General features: G+C 39.7%; 1 protein-coding gene across 2 annotated transcripts; it reads right to left on the bottom strand.

Moving 5' to 3' along the window:
* Positions 1–1,925: 1,925 nt before the first annotated feature.
* Positions 1,926–26,286, bottom strand: mical1 (microtubule associated monooxygenase, calponin and LIM domain containing 1). 2 transcript variants are annotated; one of them, XM_087833928.1, is made up of 25 exons: positions 26,152–26,286; positions 25,568–25,656; positions 22,483–22,790; positions 20,863–21,070; positions 20,314–20,421; positions 20,040–20,135; positions 19,690–19,845; positions 18,899–18,999; positions 18,373–18,630; positions 17,296–17,411; positions 15,831–15,957; positions 15,440–15,518; positions 15,127–15,274; positions 14,818–15,008; positions 13,658–13,764; positions 13,278–13,340; positions 12,928–13,159; positions 12,214–12,275; positions 7,578–8,385; positions 7,381–7,490; positions 7,183–7,296; positions 6,363–6,456; positions 4,844–4,937; positions 4,505–4,578; positions 1,926–3,202 (listed from the first exon to the last, which is right to left on the bottom strand). In XM_087833928.1, exons 3-25 carry the CDS (start codon positions 22,738–22,740, stop codon positions 3,009–3,011), a joined length of 3,798 nt encoding a protein of 1,265 aa, XP_087690054.1. In that variant the 5' UTR covers positions 22,741–22,790; positions 25,568–25,656; positions 26,152–26,286; the 3' UTR covers positions 1,926–3,008. The 2 variants fall into 2 exon arrangements, with proteins under 2 accessions (XP_087690054.1, XP_087690052.1); XM_087833926.1 differs by having other exon boundaries at positions 7,381–8,385.
* Positions 26,287–27,552: the final 1,266 nt, after the last annotated feature.

Below are 27,552 nucleotides of genomic sequence, written 5' to 3'. Positions count from 1 at the left end.
ATGTCATTGATATACTTCTCACCTCTTTACCCAAAGCTGTGTCATGAACTGAAATGACAGTAAAATAATTAATAGTTGTCACACTCAATAATTAAGACTTTTGTAAAGTTGTTGTTCCCTGATGGAGGCCATCTCGTACTCAGTAGTACAATAACTGAGTATTGGACATTGAAATACTCTAAAGTTGTGTGCTATATTGTCTTTAAAAGCTCGGGGCCTCATATTGGGGTCTGATACAAGATTTAATACAAAAACAAAACTGCAGCTACCTAAAATAGGAAAATCATCTTCAGTGCATCGCATAATCCAATGAAAAGAGCCATCCTGCAACAACAAATTCTGAAATAAATTTCATAAAATACTTTTAATTGTGATACTTTTCAGTAGCTTTTCAATTCCCAACACATTATGCAGTAGTTGTTGACAAAGACTGATAAAACAGCGACTCATGTCGCCTTACATCATTCAGTGTGAACCTTTTAATCCCTGCAACGGAGATTATCCAAGACTATGTCATTAAAGGGATGTACAACAAAGCTCCCCATTCTCTTTACAGGTGCAACAAAGTACCTTACACCACCTCAAGCGCTTAAGATCCATTGCAGCTAAATTAATGGTCAATGGGATTACAATAAATGGATCAAGGAATCTGTGCTCAGAGCTATATTTACACAGCTCCCATGTGGGAAAAAGTCATATAAGCAGATATATCTTAAAAAGATCCAGCAAATGTTACCAGGATTTTAATCCAAACAAGCATGAGTAAAGTGTTTTGCAAGTTATTTTAATCATTGCTTAATATATTAAGTGCTTACATAACCTTAGATTAAATACAAGTGAGTGCTTGCAGAAAACTAGCGACCTGTGTGTGACATTTGCACTCAAATTTACAGAAAGCAATTATTCGCTTCATAACTACTCCAAAAAAAGATGTTTCTTTGTGAAAAGTATTACATAATGCATATTGTTAACATTACCTTCACTGTAAAAAATGTGGGCAGTATACCTGTAATGATGTGTGATGATGATGATGTGCTGCAATTATTCACTTTTATGTATCAATTCAGAACATCTGACATTGTGCTCCTCCTCCGCACTTCCTCCGTGAGATCGCAAGGTCTGATAAATATTCTGTTAGCAAACAAACGCGTACTTGTTAATTAACTCAGTAACAACCTTCATTTATATCTGCTTTGATGTTGCCCATAAACACTTTTTTAATGAAAGAAGACCTTAAAATGTACGTGTTAGACATGAATGTGACGCTGGAAAGCTGGTTGTTGCTCACACTGACTAAGGTTTCCCTGCACTTCCAAGTTCTTCTGATAGTTTAGGTGATTGTATTTATTTGTTCGTTTCAATAAAATGACGATTTGGGACTTAAGCTGCATTTTATTATTTTATTTTACTGACTTGTGGACCTTAATAGGAAGGAGCTTCTTCACTACTTAAATCCTAATTAAGGCCAAGTATGCACCCTAGAGCAGCGGTCTCCAACCTTTTTTGCGCCACGGACCGGTTTATGCCCGACAATATTTTCACGGACCGGCCTTTAAGGTGTCGCGGATAAATACAACAAAATAAAACTAGTACCAGTACCGAAAAAAAAGAAGATTTATTCATAACACACGTGAAAAGACCCATTCAAACCGAGTTAACGAAAAAACGAAAACAAAATAACGCTAAAAACCGATAAAAACCCTGAAAACCATACATTTCACACCCGAGTCTCAACTCTCGCGGCCCGGTACCAAATGACTCCGGTCCGTGGCCCGGGGGTTGGGGACCGCTGCCCTACAGGACAGGAATTAGAATAACAGGCCAGTCAAGCCTTTATGGCAACACCTTATATATTATGAGTTAGTATTAGTTATACTGCTCAGTGCTTTAATATAAGACTAAATGCATAAATAAACAAAAACAACAAAGTGCATGTACTTTATTTGATATGCTGTGAATGGCTGTCCAGATAGCACGAAATGGCAGCAGCACAATGACTATATAAGGCTTCTTTTCACTTATACAAGAAACGGTCTTTGTTTAGATTTTGGCCATTTATCCTGCACAATGACAGGAATACCTACAAATAATAAATATTGGTTTTTATAAATAGATAAATCTGTCCATATTTGCCGCTATCACTGGAAAACTAACTCTGACCCGAAAGGACTGAACAATCAACCCCTGAGATTAACTATCCAATGTGCTTGCAGGACAGGACAGGACACGGTGAACAGCTGTAAGTGCTACAAAACATCAACATCGACAACAAGAAATGAAAAACAAAGTTTGAATATTTGTAATGTTTAAATGTCACTTAGTTTTTCTTTTTTTTCTTTACAGTCCCATCACATTTATGTAATACAAATACTAAAGATAGAATTAGGATATCATGTGTTTGTGTACAGTAGCACTCCTCATGATGAAACAAGTAAAATCAACATGAACATCTATTTTCAAAAACACCAGCTGTCCCGTATTATCAGCCTAGAACTATCTCTAAGGAGACAAAGTCAGGTACAGCAGCTTTCCAGCCACTGTGATTTCATACTGCTCTATCTTGGCTTAGTGCTTAAGTCACATATCTGACAGTAAATCAGGCCGAGTCCCAGGCTGGTTACTGATCATCATTTGTGTGATAGATGTTCAATAGTTCAGTATACACTAAAGATCATTTTTCCTATGCGGCTATGTTGCTATGACCCCAATATGGCAGGCAGACTTCAGCTGCACAGTCTCTGGCCATGTCAACTGAAAGACTCAGATCTCCAGGCTTATGTCTCCCTCTAGGGGGTGGATTGCAACTGACACTCTCTGAGCCTCCGGGCTCACAAGCCTGAACTAAATCCTATCCGCTGACTGAGTGCTTGTGGTGTGTTACTTTCCATAACGAAGCTCGATCATCTTTGGCTTTCCAAATGTACATTTCAGGTTTCAAGTCTGAAAGCAGCGAGTCTCACACACAGAAGATGTGAAATAATCACCAGCGCGGGACATGCAGGTTCACCCTACGCCCAGTGAACCTGAGATCCTCCCTTTGATTGCCGTTTGGCCTCCATGATGCAGAAAGCTTCTTGCTCCTCGCTTATTTCCTTCTGCCTCTTCTCGTCCAGAAACGATACCAGAGAGTCCCTCATGTCCACCACTTCGATCATCTCCTGAAGGATTCGCTCTTCTTCTGCCTGCTGCTCTGGTGTCTTATCTGAAAAACGAAAACATATGCACACACCCAATTCTAATTAATAACAGACGCAAACATCAAGTCTAAGCTGAACAGAGGTTCTTGCAAGTAAACTCTCATCCTCTCACTAATTAGGGGAAAAATGGATAATTGGTACTGTACCCCTCCCTTCCCAACATCTGCTGACTATGATGGAAAAACCTGAGTAGAAAGGTTCGGAAACATTCCCAGCCTTTCTAGCTTTACTTGCCAGGAATTTATTTTTATTTTTCCACAGAAGCAAAAGGCCCCTTAGTGAGTCATTTCAAACTTTCAAACAGTTAAATTGCCAAGGCCAAGGTTTGTACTTTTTTATAGTCCCTTCAGTTATTCCTCTCCTGTCCATACTTACCACGAGGAGAAAACTTTTCCAACGAAATATCTATTCATTGCCCTCTTTCAGTGGAAGAACACATTCCATACATTTCACCTAAATCTAATTAAAACTTAAGCAGACTGGAAATGATCTACTTGATATGTCTGACTCAAAATGCTGAGCCCATTATTGCACTGTTGAAAGTGCTTCAAAGGCAATCTGTGGCCTTTTTGGGCCAAACCGGGGACTCTCTGACCTTTGTTTGATGTTTTCTGGAAATAAAGGCTAATATGAACTTCCTGCTCAGTGCACCAGTCGGTGTTAATTAATTGTAATATATTTAAAAATTCTCATCAGGTAATAGATGATGATTATGGGACTGCATTTTGGCTTGTGCATCCCTGTTTTTTTGCTCTTTAAATGGACTGTTTACCTCCATGCAACCAAAACATGACTAAATGTGATTAGACTAAAAACAGAAGCCGAATGCTTCTGGTGCCAGAAGTCTTATCTCTTGCCAAAAGATTCTGCATATTCTTATATTCAGTTATTTGTTTGCAGAAAATGGTCAAAATTTGTTTCACTGCACAATACACTGCCTGGAAATCCCAGGGGAAACATTATGAATGGGTGTAAGTCACTAGTTTAGTGGCATTAATGCTAGAAGAAATGATGGTCAATAAATAATCATATGATATGTAATTTAGTAAAAGAAAAAACATGGTCCAGTAGTGTATACTGTCCTACAAAATGCAGGACATTGCTATATGCAGAACTGAGTTAATGGGACAACAACAAACGTGGCAAAGACAAAGAAAGCATTGATGTGCTCATTAGTAGGACAAACATGCGCTGCAGTACGGGCCTTGCTCGGCCTGGTGCCTGTTTCGAAGTTAGGCTCCTCCCTTTAACTACATCAAAGACACTTTTAGTTACGAGTCTTTCTGTGTGCACACCGAAGTACACACCATTTATCTCCATGTATTTCCTGAGCTCCAGCTCCAACATGCTCTGCTTGTCTTCCAGTTCCAGCTGTCGAGACCTGCAAGAGAAACAAGCATCAGCTGAGTCCTGTCAGTAGTAACGCTGTATGTTATCATGAGGACCGACAACAAACGACATTTGACTGTAAAAAAAAGACTGGCTTTTAGCATTGTGAGGACAGCCAGTCACCGCAGTGTTTTGATGTGAGATCTGCTCCGTCTACCATGTCACTTGTATACAGATGCTCTGTTGTATTACTTGTATGACTAGACAAACTTTTACTCTATGAAATAAAGAATGAACCAGTGAGGCTGCAGACTTACGCCACCATGAGTTCAGACTCCTCGGAAACCAATGCATTCTTTTCATGAACGAGCTGGATCCACTGTTCGATCATATCAGGAGAACCGCTGCGTTCTGCAAGGAAAAAATGGTGCAATTTTTTTTTAAGAAAACAGGAAGATGTGTTTTTTTGGGTGGGGTGGGTTCTCAATAAAGTGGTGAGGAGGAACCAGATTTATTTGCAGCATCTGACACAGCACCCATGTGAGTGTTTGTCTACAAGCCCACACGCTAACTTGCATAAGGACTCCAAGAGGCTGTAATAAAAAGAATTCAGCTGACCTACAAATTTAGGGCTAGATTTACTAAACAGACCAAAATAGCAAAGGAATGCAATCTCCAAATAGCGCTCATACGTGTGGTTTACAAAAGTTTCACAGCTTTCTAAACAGAGATGCAGTCAGTTCATTTTTATATCAAGGGCAAATAATCAGACATGCTGGTTTGTTTAGTGTTAAATATCGGCGTAGTTTGAAGTACATGGTGTGTTGCAAATCTCAGTAATCTCAGTTTGTGCACTTGGTTCGTATAAAATACTGCTAAAAAGTAGATTGAAAATACAGATTCTAGCTGTTCAACAGTCCTGGGTCTTCTATCTCATATTTTTGTGTCATCATGTGCCAAATGTTTTCAGCTGGTGAGAGCTCCAGAGTGCAGGCAGACCAGTTCAGCACCTGGACTCTTCTACTACAAAGCTATGTTGTTGTAAAAGCTGTCATAAAAGCTCACAACAGCACATTCTCATGCTAAAGCATGCAACATGCATTAACAACTTTCAGTACTGATGCCGTCTTTCCGGATGTGCAAGCTGCTAATTCCATAGAGAACATACCATTAGAGAGGCGTGCTTTTAAAGTGAAAGCTGTTAACAAACTGGATGTTTGTCTCTCCTCTTTAGTCCAGAGGACACACATCATTCCCACAAACAATTTCAAATTTATCCTTCAGTCCATTTTAAAAGAGCTTAAATACAGAGGGAGAATTTCTGAGCCCAGGCTATGATTTCCATGACAAAATTATACCTATTTTTCATCAATTGCCATCTGAGAGCCTAAAGATCACAGGCATACAATACTTATTTTCAAACCTCTCTCTTGCACATAGAGATTATTATGCGCTATAGATGACGAGAATTTAAGTTTTTCCAGATTGATGAACCTCTACTCATCTTTACCTTTGAGGAACCCTGCCTCTCTAAGATGCTCTTTTTATACCAAAACGTGTTACTGACTTGTTGCCATTTCACCAATTATTTGTAAAAATGTTCCCCAATGTGTTTCTTTTTACTACGATTTACTATCCCCGTCGTTTGTTGCCCCAATTCAACTACCTAAGTAGCATCTTCCTCAACTATGAATCTTTATTTATGTGGAAGCATACACTTTTATAATGACTTTATACCTCCAAAATAAGCTTTTTTTCCATTGCAAATGTCCGGAGATATAGAACAATACATCCCAAATTCTTTAAATATGTATAAAAAAGATGATCTGATCTTACCAGCCTCTCCTCGCAGTGTCCGCTCCAGAGTCACACCTTTGTCCTCCAGGTCTTTGTAGGTCACCTCAATCTCCTCCAGTCTTCTCTGGATAGACTGTGAAACACAAAATCAAGAAGTACATCTTGACAAATATTTTAATGAAATTGCTTTAATTTCTTGAAATAGGCTTGGGTGACAAATCGGAATTCCATATAGGGCAGATATATAAAAAAAAACATGCAATTGAGCCAATTCTTGTAAAATGGATATGGATGAGTTACACTCAAGGGTTCACCCACCTTCGTGGCATTGCTCGATGGGCTGTGAAGACAGATGATTGACAAGTACACTCTCTCTCCTGCATACTCTAATAACTGTGCAAACACTGAGGCGCACCTGATTGGATGAATGCCTCTGAAGCAGATGAATGCTTTTGAATTTTAAACATAAACCAACACGGTGACTCATCTGCAAACTTTCTTTAATATTAAGAACAATTTTCTGTAAGAATTTGTTTCTCTTAACATTTTAGGTGGGATTAACAGCTGATTACAGGCTGATGAATTTGTCTCCACTATAGATTGCCAACTGCTAGCTGTGTTGTGATTTGCATGTGTTTGCATTTACTGGATTTCAATTTTATGCAAACTGTATGACTGGCTGCAGTAAAAATGACTAGTAAGCATGGATTCACGTAACTTTACAGATGATAAAAACATATCTTAGAAATGACATAAGTTACAATATTGCCAATACAACTATATAATTATGTGTATATTCATTGCTCCACTAAGTGAAGTTGTAGAAAAACAGACCAGGAAGGAGTTTTCGATCACTCACCTGAGCTTTGCGGAATCGCTGTAATTCACTCATCTTGGCTCGCCGCTCCAACGTCTTCATCTTCTTTAACTCCAGCTTCTCTGCCTCTACGGGGTCTGATGGCACACTCTGAAACTAGAGGTAAAATAATATTACAGTTAGTGCAAAGTATCCTCCCCCTGAGAAACTGAAACAAATGAACTCTACCGATATCCTTACTTGGTCATCAAACAAGTCAATGTCTTGTTCATCATCGTCCTCATCATCATCGTCGTCATCTCCTTCGACGCCCTCTTCTGAGGTCTGGTGGACATGTCTGAATGTCGTTTCTGTGGGAAAAAGTAAGAGTAAGTGTTGCAATAAGCCTGGGTGACTCCAGATTGAGCTAAAACCAAAGAGATGAGTTGCCAGCTTACCCACTCTCCCCGGCTGATTAACGTGGACACTCAGCCGGGTGTCTCTGCTGATCCTCGGTGAAGAGAGATTCCACGGAGAAAACTTTGATCGCACTCTGGCCTGCCCACTTGGCATCTCTTTTCTTCTGAAGCAGCGTCGATTCCTCTTCTCCCGCATTTGCCCAGCAGTGCTCCCACTCCAGTAGCCCTCCTCTTCTTGCCCATCCAGGCCCTCTGTTTTAGGAGGCCCTGCATTAGCTGAGGAAGAGGAGCAGGAGGAGGATCCGCCGTGGGTTTCTGAATCCGAGTCTGCGCTGAAGCTGTGAAGATTCACCAGCTGGGTTTTTTCCTCAGCGGTCAACTGAAGCTTCCGCAGTGACTGTTTAGGACGGGAGTCTGGTCTTGCTTTAGAGCCCTCCTCTGTGGGAGTCGGAGATGAAGGTTCTTCTGGGACGGTGAGACTAATGAGGTGGACTGTGCGAGGCTTTGCTACTGGGGGAGAGGGCTGATGGCTGGGAGTAGTCTGCCGAGAGCGACGGGGCTTTGGAACTGGACATGGAGTCATTTTTTTTGTCTCCTCCGCCTCCTTAATGGCTGCTGCTACCTCAGATTTAGGTGGATGGTCTGTGGAAGTTTTTGGTGGTTCTAGGGAGTCTTCTTTTGACTCATATACGCGGTGGTCCTTTTCTTCAGATGTTTGTGATTGTGTGTGAGTAGGAGGACCACAGTCCAGGGTGTTTCCATACTCCTCATCTGACGGCGATGGAGTATATTCATCACTGGAAACTCCGTTTCCTTCTTCTGTCTCTCTGTGAGTTCCTTTGCTTTCCTAAATTGATAAAACGCATGAAAAAAAATGTTTAATTTAAATTAGCCCACAGACTATATACAAATTAGTTAAGTTTATTTAACTATATATTAACAAATTATTTTATAGATTTGAAATGAAAGAAGATGCAACTGTAGTTTCAATAACTCAGATGTACCGTAGTTTTCGGGTCATAAGCCGCTACATTTTTCCCACACTGTGAGCACTGCGGCTTACACTGACTTTTTTTTTTTCATGCCACCAAAAACATTTTGCCTGGTAACAGTAGACCAATCAAAATGATAAATAGTGTATATATATGGTATATATTTTTATCGGTTGTTAAGAGACATTGTAATGTTCTCTGTGCACTGTTCTGTAAAAAAACCATAAGCAACGTAATTTGTGTGTTACTGATACGTACGTATACTTAAAGGTAGCCGTGTTACAGGCGCTGTTAGAGGAAAAAAAGCATTTGCAGTATGTATTTTTGTATTTTACCATAACGTTTATGTTACCATGTTTATGTTACCTTACGGATTAAATCAAACGTTAAAAATCCTCACGTGTAGTATTTCTGTGTAAATATCTCATATTACAGGTGAAACGCATAGAAAGAAAAACAAAATTGGTTTTCTTTCTACAATTAGAGCACGCGGCTTTTAATCAGGTGCGCTCTGTAGTCCAGGATTTACGGTATTTAAAAGGATTAACAAAAATATTGCATCAACTGTTGACTGATTGCAGCCATTTTTATATCAAGCTATATATAAATGTATATATTTAATGTGATGTCACATGAAATATCAGGACTTTCTTTAGTTCATATGTGTGCATGGCCCCTAGTTGTATCTTGCGAGACAGGAAAATGAAATGAAAGAAATGTATGTGCAGTTTGGTTGAGATTAGGCATTTCCATTGGCTATTATAGAATAATCCACTTCTTTAACTTCATTCCACTTTTCTGCATCTGGCTGAATGTGAGCAGGCAGTATTGTACTGTACGCTTCAGATTTCATCCTGCTGCTTCTGTCATCTGTCACTCTGTCATTTATCATTAATAAATGCTAGTGACTCAGAGCTTTTAGAAGCCATGCATGCATGGATCACACTGCCTACACAGTTTTACTTTGGATTATGAGCAATTTATGATGTCTCCATACTTTTTTTCTTCCCATCACACTGGCACAGGTTAACCTGCCCTTCAGCTGTCCAAACAATGCTAATCAGGAGCTGGTCTGGCTTTTCAGGTGATTTTATCACCACTTTGCAGCTTGTGATGAACACTGCTTTTTCTCTCATGACTAAATCCCCATGATCCTAAAATCATACAGCCCTACGGTCAATGGACTAGATTTTTTAGCTTTTTATGTTGTTGAAAGTACAAGTTCATTTGTCCACTCCTAACATTCCCGCTATCTCTTTGATGCTTTGTTTTGATTAGCAAATTAAGGATAGGCCGCTTCTTTTGCATGGAGAGTACCTTTGAACTCATGTTGTGGGTTTACAGCCGTTGCCTCAAAATCCAAATACTACACTTGGAATATCTTATAACTGTCCACAAAACAGCTTCTGAGTGAATGATACAATTAGGTTTGGCCTCTTGGAAAAAACACTAAATTAAATCTAAAACACAAGGCTACATATAGGGTGTAATTCTTAAACGCTTTGTCCAATTTGGATGCAAATAACCTTGAATTAAAACTGCGTCTGCACTAAGCTTATCTTCATCACATAGCTAAAAATGAAATATGTTATAGAAAAAAAACTCAGTTAATGCCTAAATAAGATTCACCAGCAACTAACAAGTAACCCTTCTTAAAATTTGTATCTACAAGTTCCCTCAGCCCCTCCCTCCTGTTCACTTGTTTGAAACGTACCTCTGTTGTTGAAAAATCAAAGCCATCTACCAGTAAATGAAATCATCTTCCTGCAGTCTTGATTAAACCCTGCTCACCATAACGACTGTCACCATGCGTTCCCCCCTTACCTCTGTTATTGTACACTTTTCTCTTAAACCAGCGGCAGTAACATCTATACTAGAGAAGCCTGCTGCAGACCCCAACAATGTCAATAACTTTTAGTCTAGAGTATTTATAATCCTAGTCTCTATTGGAATCACTGACACCTCTTTAAACTGGTCTCAATCCTCTCTCTCTCTGGCCTCAGTTCAAATCCCACCCATTTCTAATTACTTCTGGTGTACCTCAGGGATTTGTCCTCGGGCCTCGTCTATTTATCTCCCTCATCTTGGCCATATCTTCCATAAATTCAATATCAATTTCCAGGTTATGTTGATGACACCAGCTCTATCCACCAAATACTCCTTTGCTGTCCCACACACATCCCTCTGTTTAGCTTCTAGGAAAATCCAGTTCTCCCCCAACTTTCTCAAACTGAACGGTGATGAAACTGATGTTCTCCTCATTGGCACCAAAACCACCTTTTTAAAATCTAACAGTTTTTCCCTTCACATTGACGCCTCCTCAGTTTCACTCTCTCCCATTCCCAGATTAAGAGTCTGTGTGTCATCCTTGACAGCACACTTTCCTTCCAAGCTCACATCAGTAGCGTCACTCCATCCTCATACTTCCATCTACATGACATTGATCGCCTCCATCCATCTTTCACACCGAACGGTATTCCTGTCCTAATTCACACCTTGGCTATATCTCTCACTGATTACTCCGAGTCCTGTCTCTTTGGTCTTCCTCTTATTGCTTAGAATATATTGTTCTTATCATCCTTGAACTGATCCGTAACTCTGCTGCTTGCATCATCACCAGCATTCAGTCCGTTAGTCACATCACACCTGTCCTTCAGCAGCGCTCAAGTTAAATACTGCACTAATTTCAATATTCTGTTCCTCAGTTTTAATGCAATCCTTAACCTTTCTTCACAGTCCCTCTCTGAGCCTCTGCACATCAACAAACCCATTCGCACTCTTACGGCCCTACCACCCTGAGCATGCCCGATCTCGTCTGATCTCGGAAGCTAAGCATTTTTTTTTATCTCTGATTTCTCGGATGGGAGCCCGCCTGGGAATACCAGGTGCTGTAAGCTTTGGAGTGGCTGTAGCTCAGGAGGTAGAGCAGGTTAGCTGCTGATCGGAAGGTTGCTGGTTCAATCCCTGGTTCCCCCAGTTTGCATGCCAGATATCCTTGGGCAAGATACTAACCCCGACTTGCTCTCTGATGCATCCATCGGAGTATGAATGCTTATGAATGATAGTTAGAAAGCACTCACCATATGGATAATAGTGAATGGGTGTGTATGGCGTGAATGCGGCGTGTTGTATAGAGTGCTTTGAGTACTCCAGGAGAGTAGAAAAGCGCTATATAAGAACCAGTCCATTACCATTCACTCTCAAGTCTTTTTCTTCTATCCATCTCACTGTGGCATCCATCCACGTGACTACCATGGGATCTAGAGCCTTCAGCTGCTCTGGCCAACCTGTGGCTTCCCTCCCACCAGAGATCCATAACATAAACTCTCCCTCTGCTTTCAAATCCTGTCTCAAAATGCACCTCTATAAATTGGCATACTCATTATGATTACCTTCCGCCTGTCATACAAATCTGTGTTCCTGATGATTTTATGTATTGTAAACTTGTTTTGTTGTTATCATGATTACTGGGCTCTAACTGTATGTTTGGAAACAAATATTCTCATTAGATGTAGCTCCGCAATCAAGCGAGTCCTGCTGACACTGAACCCGTCAGCCAGAAAGATGATGCAACTGAAGATTGTGTAACAAGAGCATAATGAATAAGAGGACTCAACATGGTGTCTGGAGTCGTCAGCAGCAAGCAACAGCATGGTTTACATCAGTTCTCTTCAGTGACCCACCTCACAAGATGTTGCAGGCCCATTTGCCAGCTCTTCAGAGTGTAGCTCGCAGTAAAATTTCCCTGTGGAGAAATCAGAGACAAAAAAAATGTTAAAAAAACAAAACAAGAAAAGTTGAAATTTAGAGACAAGTGAAGGCTAAAGAGGGAAACCCCTGCTGTTTTCTTAAATTATTCATCTCCTTTTAGTCTGAGTACAGACCCCTTTGAAAAGGGTCTCAGCGCAAATGATTAATTATACACATAAATAATTAAGCGGTGATTCACTTATAGCAGCAAAATCTGATCTTGGCTTTGAGAGAACAATCACAGTACTGATGCAAGAGCTGTTGAAAACATAGATATAAGCACTTTATACACAATAATACAGCATCAAGCAGTTTCACGGAGGAGTGCTAGATAGGCAAAAAGACAATAAAAGCGAAGGAGTTAGACCAGATATGGACTAAAGCTGCCTCTTTGACAGTAATCACCAGCAAATACTCGAAGCTTCAGTCAGCGTGGGTCGGATATCTAATATTTGACTCTATAACAGCTTTGAGGAAAAAAAAACAACACTTTATAATGATGCTGTAGCGTTACTCTAGAGTGAAGAATAAGACGTTAATCTGTGGTTTTAGCTAAGATGCTATATACACCGACAGATATAAATATAGTTGAAAACTTGAGTATAGTCAAAATATAGATATGTATAAATTCAGCAACTACGACTCACCTGTATCTTGGTCAAAGGTGTATCCTCCTAGCCTAAGTGTGATGTTGCATCGAGCGCAGGTGAAGCAGGTCCGATGGAAGAACTTTCCCTCAGCGCTGATTCGCTCCAGCAGATAAACCCTTTCACCACAGAAGTAACACTCCTCACTGTTTGTCATCAGCGCAGGAGTATCCGGCTCAGGAGCCGCCTCGGCGACAGGATCGAGCTCAGAGGAGACGGGAGATGCTAATGTCTGAGGAAAAAGGTCAGACGGCAGATTGAGATTTAACAACAGAGCACGATGATTTTTAAAGATCAGTATCATGCAGAAAGCTTCCATAGTCCAGATCGAGTTGTTGAATCACACTCACACTGTCCTCATCTCCCATTCTTGTCGCTGTTCCAGTGGCTTGTTTGTTAGCTGCCAGCTTTTCCTGCAGAGAAAATAAAATAAACTACCAGATGACCTGATTTTGTTGAGGATATCGAGAACAGTTACAAAACAAACATGATTAAACAGTATCAAGGAGTAGAACAGCAAAAGCCGCTTCCTCTGAATTAACATCTAACATCTTGTCATCACAAACAGGAATCCCAGACAAAGCAGACGTGTGAGTCACCAACAGCTCCAGAACACAGACCGAAGGCCCCGGAGTGAACTCCAGCCAACAAGCTAGTGTGTTTGAAAATGTCTTTATCAAAGATTCCTCCGTGCTGTGTAAACAGTGAACTCATTGCACAGTGGGCGTACCTTACGTCTTTGCAGAGAGTTGTGCTTCAGCTTGCTCAGGAAAAAGACAGCTGACTGTGTCCGGGAGAGAGACAGAGACTTGGACGATGGCTGGAAGCCTGTGGGCTCTGTTGCCAACAGAAAATGCAAGAATGAAAAATGTCAAAGAGGGACAGACAGTAAAATCATCTTAAATTAGACTAGAGTGCTAATATAAAGACATCTGAATGTGAGTGTTGGCCTACTTGCAGCTCTTCAATACAGCTGCCCAGTATATTCTTAGGGCACTGTTTTAAAAATTGTCAAGATAGTATAATTTATGTTTAAACCTCTATCAGAAATATGACAAATCAGTCTTAGTTGAATTTTCAGTGGCGTCACATCAAGCAGCAGTTGGATTTAACTTGTCAATCTACATCAAAAAAACTCTTCAGCTGCAGTTCTGACTATCACTCCCACTCTTTCATCATTCAGATAAGGTTACCCAAGACTGACAGCTCCCTGCTGCCTGCACATCAGTCAGCGGAGCACAAGCACAGCATCACAGAGTATATCACACCCACCTCAGCTCATTCAGTACCTCCAAAGGCTGAGCTCACATCTACACTGAATAAGTCCACACACTGAAAAAAAGAAACTGTACGTATACCTCTACAAAAAGCCAGGGGAAACCCTTCCTTCAGCGCAGGAAAAGCAGAACCCCTTCTAGAGGCGCTGCTCACATCAGACCCCCGAGAAGTCAGCTCTACACGATGACTGATCTGTCTGCTGCTGGGCTGGCTCAAGTGCAGGAGAGCAGCACAACCAGTAGAGGCTGGCTCTGAGCACAGCACTAGCCACTTAAGCCAAATGAATTCTGGGTAATATGCTTCTTAAAGGGGTAGCACTGATTTGAACGTTTCTTGAACATTTTTCAGTGGGAGGACACCTGAACCTTTTAAGGTGATTCTAATGCTGCTGTGTCTAGGCAACAGAGTTATGCAAGACTGATATTGCTGTCACTAATAGCTACTAATATATACTGCATATATATATAAATATGTTTATAAAATATAAGCTTATATTTAAAGAGACGTTCGATGGACTGTGGGATTTTGCAAATGCACTGATTAAATTTGACTTTTGGTAATATTTGCATTTTGTTTATGGCTTTTTTCTTTATTCTGTTCTAAAACTTTCACCTTTTTTTGGTAAAGTGAAACCGCTTTGGATCTGGGTGAGGTAGAGAACCATGGTCAACTTGTCTATGTGATCAGTGTTAGCCAGGCTGTTGGGAGACATGACAGGGGGGATGCCCAGCTCCTTCTCCAGGATACTGAAAGCCAGCTGGTTGTTGTGAACACAGTTAGACTCATCCAGGGAGGACATATCACTTGGAAGGAATGAGAAAACAGCAAAGACGGTTGGTTACATTGATTAGATAATGATTGAATGATTAGAAAAATCAAAGCACTCTTGTACTGCCGAACAAAAACTAAGCAGGAACTCACATTAGGTCAGGTCTGAAGTGGTGGATCAGAGCGCACAGAGCCAAGCCGGACCTCCAGGACCGTGTAAAGTCTTTTACATTCACATTTTTATACCCAGCAGTGTGTTTCTGACACCATTTCAACAGCTCCTCAGAACCGCCAGCTGAATCTGGGACAGCAATAAACCAGACAATAAATCAGAGAAACCTCGAACAGCTTTTGCAGTTGCATATTTCATGCCAATGCTAATCGCAATCGTGTTTCCCGGTTCATTTAGCAAGACCAGGAAAGAATAACCAGAATAACCAGAATAACCGTCAAAGGAGTCGCTGACCTTGACGCATGTGAAGTGAACTCTCCTTTTGTTTCTTGAACGACGGATGAGTTTTTTCAACGTCGTACAGGTGCTGCACCTAAGTTGAGTGACCGGTACATACAAAGAAGATGGAGTCAATAAATCAACGTTTAACCTGTTTAGTTCACATAGATCTATTTGTTTAACACAGCAGATGCATTGACTAGAAGCCGAGGTCTGATAAACTGCTCTCATCTATTTTCATGTTTCATTTCTTAACACAGCTTTGCTTTGAAGAGCACTTGAAGAAGGTACTAGACTGTTTTCTGCCTCCCTAAATGAACTTTAGGATGAAGGCTTTAAGAAATCTTTATTTCTTAAAGGCTTTATTTCAATCTCTGTTGACTAAATAAAAGATAACACCACTAACCTGATGGGTCTGGATGGCGGACAAGTTAACTCTTAGGTACCGTGTTCTGGGGTCGATGCTGTAAGCAGCATACTTTTTACTGGTGTTCTCTGGTGTTGTTTGGGACAGGAGCTGGTAGACGCTTTCACTGCATGTTTGTAAAGACAAGTAAAACCAAAAACAGTCAACAATTGTAGTATATTGCAAGTAAGGGATAATTACTAGTTAACTGCCTCTGACATTGTCCGTTTTTAGCTGATCTGCAGGTACACACCCTTATTTTTTTAACACTTTGTTGCCAAAGGATGGTATTTTATGAGGAAATAAGCTAAAAGTTCCTTTATTATGTAATTCAAGTTTTAAAATCCACACGAACATTTATCACTAAAAGCCTAATTGTTTTATTCTGGTCACATCAAGGACTCCTGCTGAAATAATAATAATGCCTATGCAATCAGAACAACTATCCATCACGCTGATTATATCAGGATGGGTAGTGTTGCTGATGATGAGACCCACAGGCAGGCTGACAAAATCTAGTGCGACATTTCTCTACTTTATTCAGTAGTTTTCAGTCAATGTGATGTATTCCTTTAAAAGTTTAACGTAATTTCCCTGTGACAAAAAGTTATGTTAATATTAGAACTAGGGATGCAACGATACCAATTTTTTCAAACCGATACAATACCGATACTTGGATCTGAGTACTTGCCGATACAGAGTACAAAAAACGATACTTCTACCACACACACACACACACACACACACACACACACACACACACACACAAATACACACACAAATACAGTTAATTGGAAGACAGGTTTTATCATATTCCCTGTCGATAAAAAATAAAATCGTAATAAAAATGACCACAAAAAAATTTCAAGTGAAAAATAAGCACTTCTGTTAAATTATTGCAGAGTCTCCACATTGTAATTTTACAAAATATCACTGAACTATTGGCACTGTCTCGAGCTTTCAGAATAATAAATAAACACTTCTGTTTGGAATAAAATAAATACAAATTAGGTTTGCAAATAAAATAAACTTTTAAATTATTGCAGAGTGTCCATATTGTAAACAAACAAACAAAATAATTATTATTAAATAAATAATAAATAAAATAATAATTGGCCCCCTAGTGGCCAATCTAAAAAACTACAACAGAAATGACAAGCCACCCTCTGATTAATGAAATAAGTTGGTATCGGTTCATGGTATCGGTTAACTTTTACGAGTAGGAGTACACACACATTTTACAGTATCGGCCCCGATACCCGATACCAGTATCGGTATCGGTGCATCCCTAATTAGAACTGTAGTCTTTGCTGTAAGGAAACAAAAAGTAAAGCTTTCTTTTAATAAACATTCAGTGTAAGAAGTAAACAAGCTGGCAGCAACTACATTAGGAAATCTAATCTCAAAATATGAGATCATGAAATAAAACCATGTGCAGATTATTAGCTGTATAAAACGTACTTACCGCTCAGCCAGGACTTTGAGATGTGGGACCCCATTACCCCAGCTCCTGACCATCCATGCTGCATCGAAAGCAGCAAAGAACCCACGAGCGATGCCTGTGCCCAGAGGCCAGAAAGGCTGCAGAGAGCACGCACTTAATGTCACTTTGTAACAGAAAATGTCACTTTATCAATTAATTAATAGTAAGTGGAGTGTGCTGTGTCATCAACCACAGAAATATGTTAACCGTAAAAGCCTGTGTGGTGTAAAATGAAACATCCTGTCGACCTTATTTTGAGAAAACTTCATGCAGAGGCTTATCTAGTCAGGCAGACGCAGAGTGAGAAGACACGTTAGACTGTGCTTCCTGCAAAAACATCAGCTTGCTAAAACACTAAAAATGACTGTGCTAATTTTTAGTGTCAGAGTCAGCGCACACACGCACCATTAAAATCGCTATATGGTCAACACTGTTGTTAAGATTATGAGTGTAAAAATAATTGCTTCATGCTCATCTAAACACATAGTTTCATGCATTTGTTTCCCCACGCTAGGTATAAAAAAACCCCCCAAAAAAACCCTAATTTCCTCAAGGATTGATAAAGTAGTCTGTTTCTAAATCAGACCCTGATGATGTCAGTGAGACTGGATATCACTAATATGAGGACATCTCTGGCCACAATCCCAAATATCTGCTGTTTAAAATTTTGTGAAGGGCAGCCAATTAAAAAGTTGGCTCAAACAAAGGGCGGCCTTAAAGGAAGAGGAGCTAAAACTACTTGTTTTAAATGACGCAAAACCTCTCTTGTAAAATCCCAAAATTCAAATAACTGTTGTGAAAATGAGCTTCATAGGATGCCTTTATTAATGTGTTAATTCACCAATTTGGTTCTTTGATTCTTTGATGTCTGCAATTGCCTTGCAATTTTCTGCAAGTTAACTAGAAGTTACTTTTATTGATTTTAGTTCCAGTGTTTCATTAACTGTATGGCATTAGGAAGCAGCATAATATAATTCAATACAATATTCTGTCCCGCAGTTATCTAGCATTGTTAAGGATATGAATTAAGGGAAAAGACCTCAAATTGCTGCTCCCTACCTCCACTAGGCAGTCTCCAACAAGACCAATTAACAACTTCTTCCCTCTCCTCTCCTTGACCAGCGAAGCATTCTCAGCACGGTGCATGCAGGTGAAGTCGAACATCGCCACATCCCGCTGGCCGACGTGATTCTGAGCAAACTGGAGGTCAGGCAGTCGGCCGCCAGTGGAGAAGTCGGCAGCATCATAAGCATAGCTGCACAAAGCCTCGTAATCCACATTTGCAGGGGCCAGCAGCTGATCTGCATCATTATGATCCTGCAGATATAGAGGGAGAAGTGTATCGGACGACTTCTGGTGCTTCTCTTACACAGATGACATGTCTTACACTTGGTTTGCCGCATCAGCTGAGGGGCCAGGCAGCAGAGGAAGAAGAGATGACTGACAGTTTTTAGTGTCGCTGCATTGAAGCAGCAGCAGGGCTGTTTCATCTACGTGGTTTGTTTCTTTTTCTTTACTGGCCAGAGATACAGCTCGTGCCAATAAGAATCACACTTTTCCTCAGTAATAGATGTGTCATTCTCACCTGTTTAATGACCCCTTTCTTTAACAAGCTCTTCTTTTTGGCAGTCATGACAAAGTAGTGGGTGTCGTCTTTGTAGTAGACAATATTCTCCAAATCAATACCTGGAATGGAGAATGGAGAGAGAGAAAGTATGGAGGAGAGGTTGAATGAGGTAAGCTGAAAGCAAAAGCGTTTCTGCAGTTTCTCTCAGTGCCATATTTCTCTCAATAGAATGTTTCCTATTCACTTTTGGTTTAACCAGTTTGAAAATGTAAGAGCTTATTGGCCTACACAGGGAAAGTCAGTGTGGATTGATTAGACAGTCATTCAAAGGGGGTGTGAGCACAGCAAACACAGTTCAGTTCCTCTAAAGCGTTTCACTGATGATAAGTGCAGTAGATATAAATTATCTCAGAGGATTGAGGCAGGTTAACCAATAGTTAACAATCTGACAGGAAATTAGCACTGCTGTTTGTTTCACACATCTCGCTGAACCCGAAGCGGCAGTGTGAACATTTATTTCATGCCTTGAGGCTTGCATTCAGCAAGGCGCGACAAAGGAAAAATTAAATGAAAATAAAAGCACTCATGTTGTTATTAAAAATATTTCGGTTCAGTGACTCAGCTTCCCAATTCAGGTTCTGGCTTAGTGAACGCTGCAGAGTAAGACAAGTTCGTCCGAAGCCAACTATTTTCTCTTTTCTTGCTTTAATTTTTAAACATTATACTATAAATAAGAGCAGACAGCTGCTTCACTGCAAATTAAGATGTCCTCCTCTTTTTTTCACTGCAGATGTCACAGGGATGCCTACCAGTCTCATTGAGTAGCTCTTGGAAAAACTTCTGGTTATAGATGCGAGCTACACCACTGATCTCCTCTACTTGGGTCTCAGCAGCTGTGTGTCTGTTGATGAAATTGGCGGTGATGCCGATCGCCAGTTTTCCTCGCAGCTCTTTGTGCTTGAACCCTGAGAGTTTGGGTAAGAAGAAAAACAGGAAACTTAGCTGATGAAATGCTACATTTTGAAAAAGACTGCTGGGGTAAATTTGGATTGTGCGTAATAACTATGTGTATCAACTAGGCCTTGTGAAATTGCTTAGTAGCCCTTGTTGCATCAGTGGGGAATGAAAGTATTCAAGCATGCATAAGTATTTGTCTCACCATCAGGGACAAACCTGCCTCCCCCAGCAGAGATGAAGACATCAAACTGGAAGGCTGCGGCAGGATGAGACCGGGGCTGCAGTTTGGCCATCCAACCTGTCAGAAACACATCAAACTTTTATGTTCTGCACCTCAGCGGATTTCATCACGAGTTTACTGCTTTACATATTGGTGGTCTATGAATATTTCCAGTTTTGAGAAACAACAACAACAGTGGATAAAGCAAGCAAACTTAGTAGGCAGGATGATGAGGATGGTTGTTAAACGCACATACCATTTTCTCCCGAGGGCTCAATCAAACCCTGGAACTCCACTCCAGTGTGCACCTCTACCCCGAGGAGGAGTGCCACCTTCAATAGAATCAACTGCAGCTGACGGATGCCTAAAAATATATGTGGGTGTCATGAGAAATGTGTGTGTAGCATAACCCAAATGCTACAATTACTATTAATCGTGCACAGATTAAAAAATGGTTGCTAATATTGCAATTCTCTCTTTAAAAACTCTTCTGTTAAGAAAATTCAATAATGTGATGTCTGAAATTTGCTTGTGTTGACCTAAGAGAACTTAAAGGTAATAAAGCCATAAAATATGACAGAAAAATACAGAAATTGTGAATCTGAGAGCCCATTTTGTTTGATTAGCAACGATTAAGTGAAAAAACAACAACACGGTTGAAATTTGAGATTGTATCATGTAATACTAAAAGTATGGGAGCCCCATAAACAATGATAATGCAGTGAGTTTATTTAATTCCTTTCAGACTGGCTCAAAACGGTTTTATATATAGCCTCTCACTCTAATAACTGACTGAGGCACTCACTGATGTGATCCAGAGAGCCAGAGCAGAATTTGCCATAGAACTTTTTGGCTCCGAGCTCGCGGAGGTCATAGATGGTGTAGGGCCACAGATGGAGAACATTGTTTCTGGAGAATGTCTCCCGCTTCTCCAGCAACACCACCTGAGCCCCCAGCAGGGACAGGTCAATGGCCACTCTCAGGCCACATGGACCAGCACCCAGCACGAGGCACTAGGAGAGAGGAAATCAGCAAACCCTCAGCATGGACGCGATAATAAAACATTTTTAAAGCAAAAGGTGAGGACAAACGAGAACGATTTTAAGCTGCTCTTGAAGGACAATTAGTATAAAGCCATTTGATGAATGTGAGAGTGTCATGAATTATACATAAAGGGCAAACATTTAACAAGAAATTAAAGGGAAGAGATGCAAAAAACCCACAGAGTCACAGCCAATCAAACATGACATCTGAATTGAAAATAAATTGTTGGCTTTGATGGCTGCGGTTATCGATCTGCAAGTGCAGCAAAGGTTAGAAAAAAAAGCACTTATAGATAATCTGTGTGATCTTTTTAATAACTTTTTTTGTTATAGTTTTAGGCATAGAATGGTTTCTATAAAAGTAAGGAAACACCATTATTAATAGGGGTGGGGAAAAAAATCGATAGTGTAGTATGGTGATATTTTGTTTGCTAATAATGTATCGATACAGGGACAGCAGAAATCGATATTTTGTTACAAAATATGCTCTGACTTCAGAGCATGTTGATCCTTTTTCTGAGCAAGAATCCTGACATTCCTTCACTGTCCAAATGTGTTTAACTTGTTTTTGGCAGCAATAAACATGACAGTTTACTTATTTTAATTTAAGACATGTTTTATTTTAATTAAGTTTAAAACTTTTTTATTTAATGTAAAATTATATTTTGTTTTAATTTACTTTCAAATTCTTCAGTTGCTGAAGGGGCTGCATAGTTTTCATAAACTGCATAGTTCAGAATAGCTATAATTGTACCAGATGGTTGCGTTCAGTTAAGTTGGACTAGACTGTAATACAAACCGTTCAGTTTGTCAACAATAAAACTGAAATGAGAGAAAGACTGAGTGCGAGACTTTGATATTAGATAAAATGAATATTGATAAAGTTTACCTTTATGTACAGAATCTGAATATCGCAAAATATTTTTAAAAATTGCAATAATATCGTATCGTGGGGTGTATGGTGATTCCCACCTCTAATTATTATCACAGGTTGATACATTTATGTTCTGACTAAAATAAATGCATCAAAAAAGTATTCAATGAAGATTAAAGTACAAAGTTGAGAAAGATAAATGTCATAAAATGCCAGAAAGTCTTCGTGGACAGCAGTACTCATGGCCTAACCTAATCGATTAATGATCCACATGTTGCAAACTATAATGACCCACAACATAAATGGATAAACTTCCTCTACTAATGAAGATTCTGTGACACAATCCAAATCTCTGGAAAAGCTACGAGACGTGATTTAACTCTTTTAATGTAGCTGCGATTAAAGAGGAATCTCTATCATGCAAGTAGTAGAACCACAATCTCAACTTCTTACATCAAAATCTTTTATCTTTTGAAAATGACAATAAATGACCTTTAGTTGTCTGTACCTTGTTTTTAGTGCAGGCCTTTCCTTGCTGATAATCTTCATGAGAAGCTCTTTTATCAAGCTTGGTCCACAAAGCTTTGGCCTTCCAGTAGTTCAGTCTTTCTTTTAACTTTGCATAAAAGCTCCCGAAATCCTTCGGATCGATCTCCAGCTGCCTGCAGAGCTGAGTGAAATGGTGCTTCACATCCTTACAGGTCTGGGCTTGAACAAAGAGGTCAAACGTAGCATGTGAAGGGTTGACAGGACCTTGGCTCGCCATAGCTGAGGATGTCAAGAAGACCAGCTCCTTTTGGTTACTGGGTTGGGTAGCTGTGAAAGAAGAAGTTATATCGTGACATCATCTCTTCCTACCTGGAAGTAGCACCTCCTCGGGATAGGTTCATGTAAATGATCAAACGTTTTCCCACCATTTGCAGCCTTTGTTGGTGTAATGTTTAGAGGTGGTCCAGTCATGTAAAACTCCTACATGCTTTGTTGTGGGAATTTCCCTCCTCGTGTGCTCTTAATTATAGTCCAGATGTTTGAACACTGATGGCTTTATGTCACCTGGTAGGCTGAGTCATTACTAACTTCCTCCATGGGGCCCTCTCTATCTTTCTTTTTACAACCAAACAGCCCGCCCACAGCTGATGTGTCATTCTCACATGCAGTCTCAGGAAATTTACTTGCTTGTAAGAAAGAGGACACAGTGTAATAGAAACATGTGGCTAAAACACATATGTTTTATATGCTTACTTTTCAGTAAACAAAAGGGGTGAAAATTAATATGTAATGTTATACTCAGCTAATCTGTTGATTCTTTTGCTATTAATTGATGACGGGTAGTTAAAAACACATGGTGGGCAGGGCCTACGCCGAAGATCTTGCTTTGTCTGCCTAACAGTTCAAAGTCCAAAGATATTTTATAATATAATAAAATAAAGTATGGGAAAAGGAAAGGCAGTAGACAACAAACTCATATTAACAATCTGGCATTTCAAGCACGGTTTCCTGTGTTTGGTCTGCTGGTAATTCTTTTGTCTTCACCCTGGCAAAACCAAGTTATATACAAGTATTTCTTTTTAGGACAGACATGCTTCAGTGATGTCATAAGGGTCAAAGAAAAGTGACCAACAAGAGAAGATGAAACATAAATCGAATATAAGAGAACGATAATGGCCTAGATTTTGACTTCTGAAGAATCTTAGCAATTAAAGAAATATACCCGTGGATCTTTTTTCAACCTCACATCTCTGGTTGCAAGTCATGCACAGCGTTGCGTGAATATGGGCCTGCGAGGGGAGGACCTAACTCTAAGAAGACGGAAACCACATTTCTGTACGATATTACTGCAGATGTAACACTGAGCACAAAGAGTACAGCTATAGGTGTTCAACACCATCTGACCCTAGTGTCCATCAGATGAAGCCTCTACGATGTGTGCAGAACAAAAGAATGTTAAAAGGAACAGTAAACACTGCTGAACAATACATGTCTCATTGTGGGAAATATTTGGTTTAAAATAGGAGCTATGAGCTAATATATTCTCGGTCAACATTTACCCAAAGTTGGCAAAGATTGCTGACTAACCTAGAATTAGTGGCACTCCTAGCAACATGCTAATCTTAAGTCAACAGCATCCTTAAGAAACAAATACACGGTTTGAAAGGTGAATTCTGAAAATTTACAAGTTAACGCTTTCCTAACAGCAAGCTGAAGAAAATGCAGATGACACCAAAAGTGTGAGGCTGACATTTCCTGTAACTATCACAGTACCATTTACTGGTATTTACGCTTCTCTTCTATAAAGTTGTCAGCTCTTTCCCTCCACCTGAGACCAACAAGACAAGACAAGACAAAAGTTGTGTTGGTGTGTTAGATAAACCTCCATGGAGATGTAAAACACTAGCTTCAACTAAAAAGGCACAGTGCAAATGAAAAAAACAAAAACAGCTCTCGTACAACTAAATTATCTAACTGTATATTTTTATTTTAATACTCGAATGTTTAACTTGTTACATAGCTTAGAAATATTTATTATTTTTACCCTTTTTGCATTTTATGTAGAATTTAACTTTATTTTCTATTTTCTAGCATTTATTAAACCTTAGTACTTTATGTAATATTTTGGCGGCTTTAACGCAGGAATTTTCCAATTACACCTTAAATCATCTTATCTTATTTTATTATATACAGCTATCAACCTTATATATGTATATAATACCCTGTGTGTTTCACTCTCTGTGTATTTACACACCAGTCAGTGTTTAATCATTAGTTATCGTTAATCTCTGGCTCTTTTTCTCAGCGTGTCTTTTTTCCTGTCTCCCTGCCCTCACCGCCAACCGGTCGTAGCAGATGGCTGCCCCTCCCTGAGCCTGGTTCTGTTGAAGGTTTCTACCTGTATAAAAGGAGACATTCCTTTCCCACTGTAATCAAGTGCTTATACAATATTAAGTTCCTTGAGTTGAGTGTTGTTGTAATTTGGCGCTATATAAATATAACTGAATTGAACTGACAAGAATACACAGCTACAGGCTATATATAGCAGACTGAGGAGTGATTATTTGTCTCCAAGCAGGCTATGAAGTGAACCGCTCCTCCCGTTAAAAACAGAACATTTAAGAAGAGTGAGGTACTCTTTGAAGACAAAATAAACTGTCAAATCTAAAAACTAAAAATAGCTCACACAGCCGACTTGATACTTTGATCTAATTCTCAGGGAGGCTGCTGTTTTTATAATCTGTGGTCATGTTCTTTTTCCCCCCCTTCTTAAACATGTAAAACTGCACAGCAGAAACCACAAGCCCACAGACATATTTCCTCTTTGTAAGTGTTGCAGCGTTAAAAAAGAAAATATTCTCACACTAAAATACAAGTTTAAGAATGGCCACGCTAAAAGAAGTGTCATCTGTGACAAAGGTAAAACAACACACCACCACCATCATCATCATCTGACTTCTGTTAAGCAATTCTAGGCAAGAAGCAAGTCTTCTCGGGAATGTTGTTGCTGACAGCATGATCAGACAGAAAATAGCAGGACTGAAAGGTAATTTGACCTAATTTCACTCACTGCCAGTGGACTGGATTCGAGTGGATTGACCCACCTTATTACACGTGTAAGCTCTGTGCACTTTGTTTGGCAGCAACGCTGTGTTTATCAGACTCGTGGATGGATCATATTCTCTTGTCCAGCCTGGCAGGTTTACAGAAGGACATAAAAGAAGAGAAAGAGAAAGGAGAATGAGCGACGCGAAGAAGACGTGAGAGGAAACAGAGAGATTATTTCCTGGACACGTACCTAGACTTTGTGCTGGCATTTTTTTAATACTCATGATCTCACAATCATAGGAAACTGTTAAATGAGCAGGCGTGGCACTGATCGCGTTCTGCTGTGCCCAAGCAGGATGCAGTCCCAACATGTTACTGTATGCAAGCAGCCAGATTGCAAATTGCACCCTGAAGCAGGAGCTGACTTAAGTTGAGAGATAATATATCTTATAGAGCTGCATCATAAAAACTAAATGATTTAATTGTGTGTTTTATGATGGAAGATAATTTTAAAAGATACGCTTCGGACAGCAGCACGTGACGACCCATCAATCAATAAACTTGAAAACTTACAGAAAAAGTACCCGACTCAGAAATGGAGAGGGGGGAAATACAGGCACAATATACAACATTACATTACCAGCTCTGAGGTCGACCTAGAAGCGGGTTTCCTTGAAACTGTGTCCATGCTGTCGCTCCCATTTTTTCGTTTTTTTTCTCCTTTGTTTACAGGTAAGGACGTGGACTGCCTCACCTGCACCTCGCGCCCGCGCTACACTAGTGGAGCCTCTTCCGGGACATTCTGTAAAGCTACACAGCGCGAGCCCCACGTGATGAGCTGTGAGGCGATGCACGCGGACGACAAGTTCTGTGATCACAGCTCAGTATTCATGTTAATACTGCTATACATAATAATAATAATAATAATAATAATAATAATAATAATAATAATTATTATTATTATTATTATTATTATTATTATTATTATTATTATTATTATTATTATTATTATCCAATTATACTTTAGAAACATGTCATCAGTGGGTTTTACACGTTAAGAAAATGCATGGAGCAACCATATCGTGAAACAATGTTTAATGTCAAAGAAGAACTTGGACTCAATTTATTTAACTTGAATATTTCCAACTTTCTACTCCTACTTTATTCTCTTTTACAAGAGAAAAGAAACAAATAAAAGGATACTTGAAAATACATTAATTACAACTTCTACCATTACTTCATAATGGCACGGATAATGTAAGCTACATAGTCCCCCATATATAAAATACTCGAAAGATCCCCGGATTTAGACCAGAAAGGGGACATAGAACTATATCCCTTGGAGACTGCGACAGGAAGGGCACCCGGCGTATATGTTAAATATGCATATTCATTCCGTATGTATACGGGAGCAGGCGAAATAAGCTTCTTGTGCTATATCTATCAAATTATTTTCTTAATTATTTGACTCTATGTGTTAGCCCTACATCTGACTGGCGACCTGTCCATGGTGCACTGTGATAGACTTGTTTGGTATTTAGTATGACCTCCATTATTGTTTAACTCTCCTGAACTCTCTCAGGCAAGCTGTCTTTTAGTTTCTTTAAGTAGTCATTAGGAATAATTCTCTTGGCTTCTTGAAGGACATTCAACGCTCATAAATAGATGCAGGCTCCCTTTTGTTTTGTTGTCTATCAAGATGACCCCCTAGTACTTCAGTAGTGTTGAGGTCTGAGCCCTTTGGAGGCCAATCAAAGCCTGATAATCTTCCATTATTTGTTTTTGTGTCCAGGTTTGGGATCATTTTCCAGCTGAAACAATGAAGCCACAGCCAATCAGACTAGATGACATTGCATCTAGATTTCCAACAATTTTGAGAAGATCCCCAACACCACTGGTTGAAATGCATCTGTAAAATGTGTTTTTGATGAAGATTCAGTGGACAGTAGATGGAACCACTGAAGGGCCAAATGCATATCTCAGGTCCAGTGTCAGTTCTTTGCTGGGATTTTTCCAGTTTCTTAAGGACATGACCTTTAGA

The sequence above is a fragment of the Neolamprologus brichardi genome, chromosome 20 (assembly GCF_056152115.1).
Source record: "Neolamprologus brichardi isolate AB-2024 chromosome 20, ASM5615211v1, whole genome shotgun sequence".
In the NCBI taxonomy this organism is placed as follows: Eukaryota; Metazoa; Chordata; class Actinopteri; order Cichliformes; family Cichlidae; genus Neolamprologus; species Neolamprologus brichardi.
This window is presented reverse-complemented; position numbering and strand designations above follow the sequence as displayed.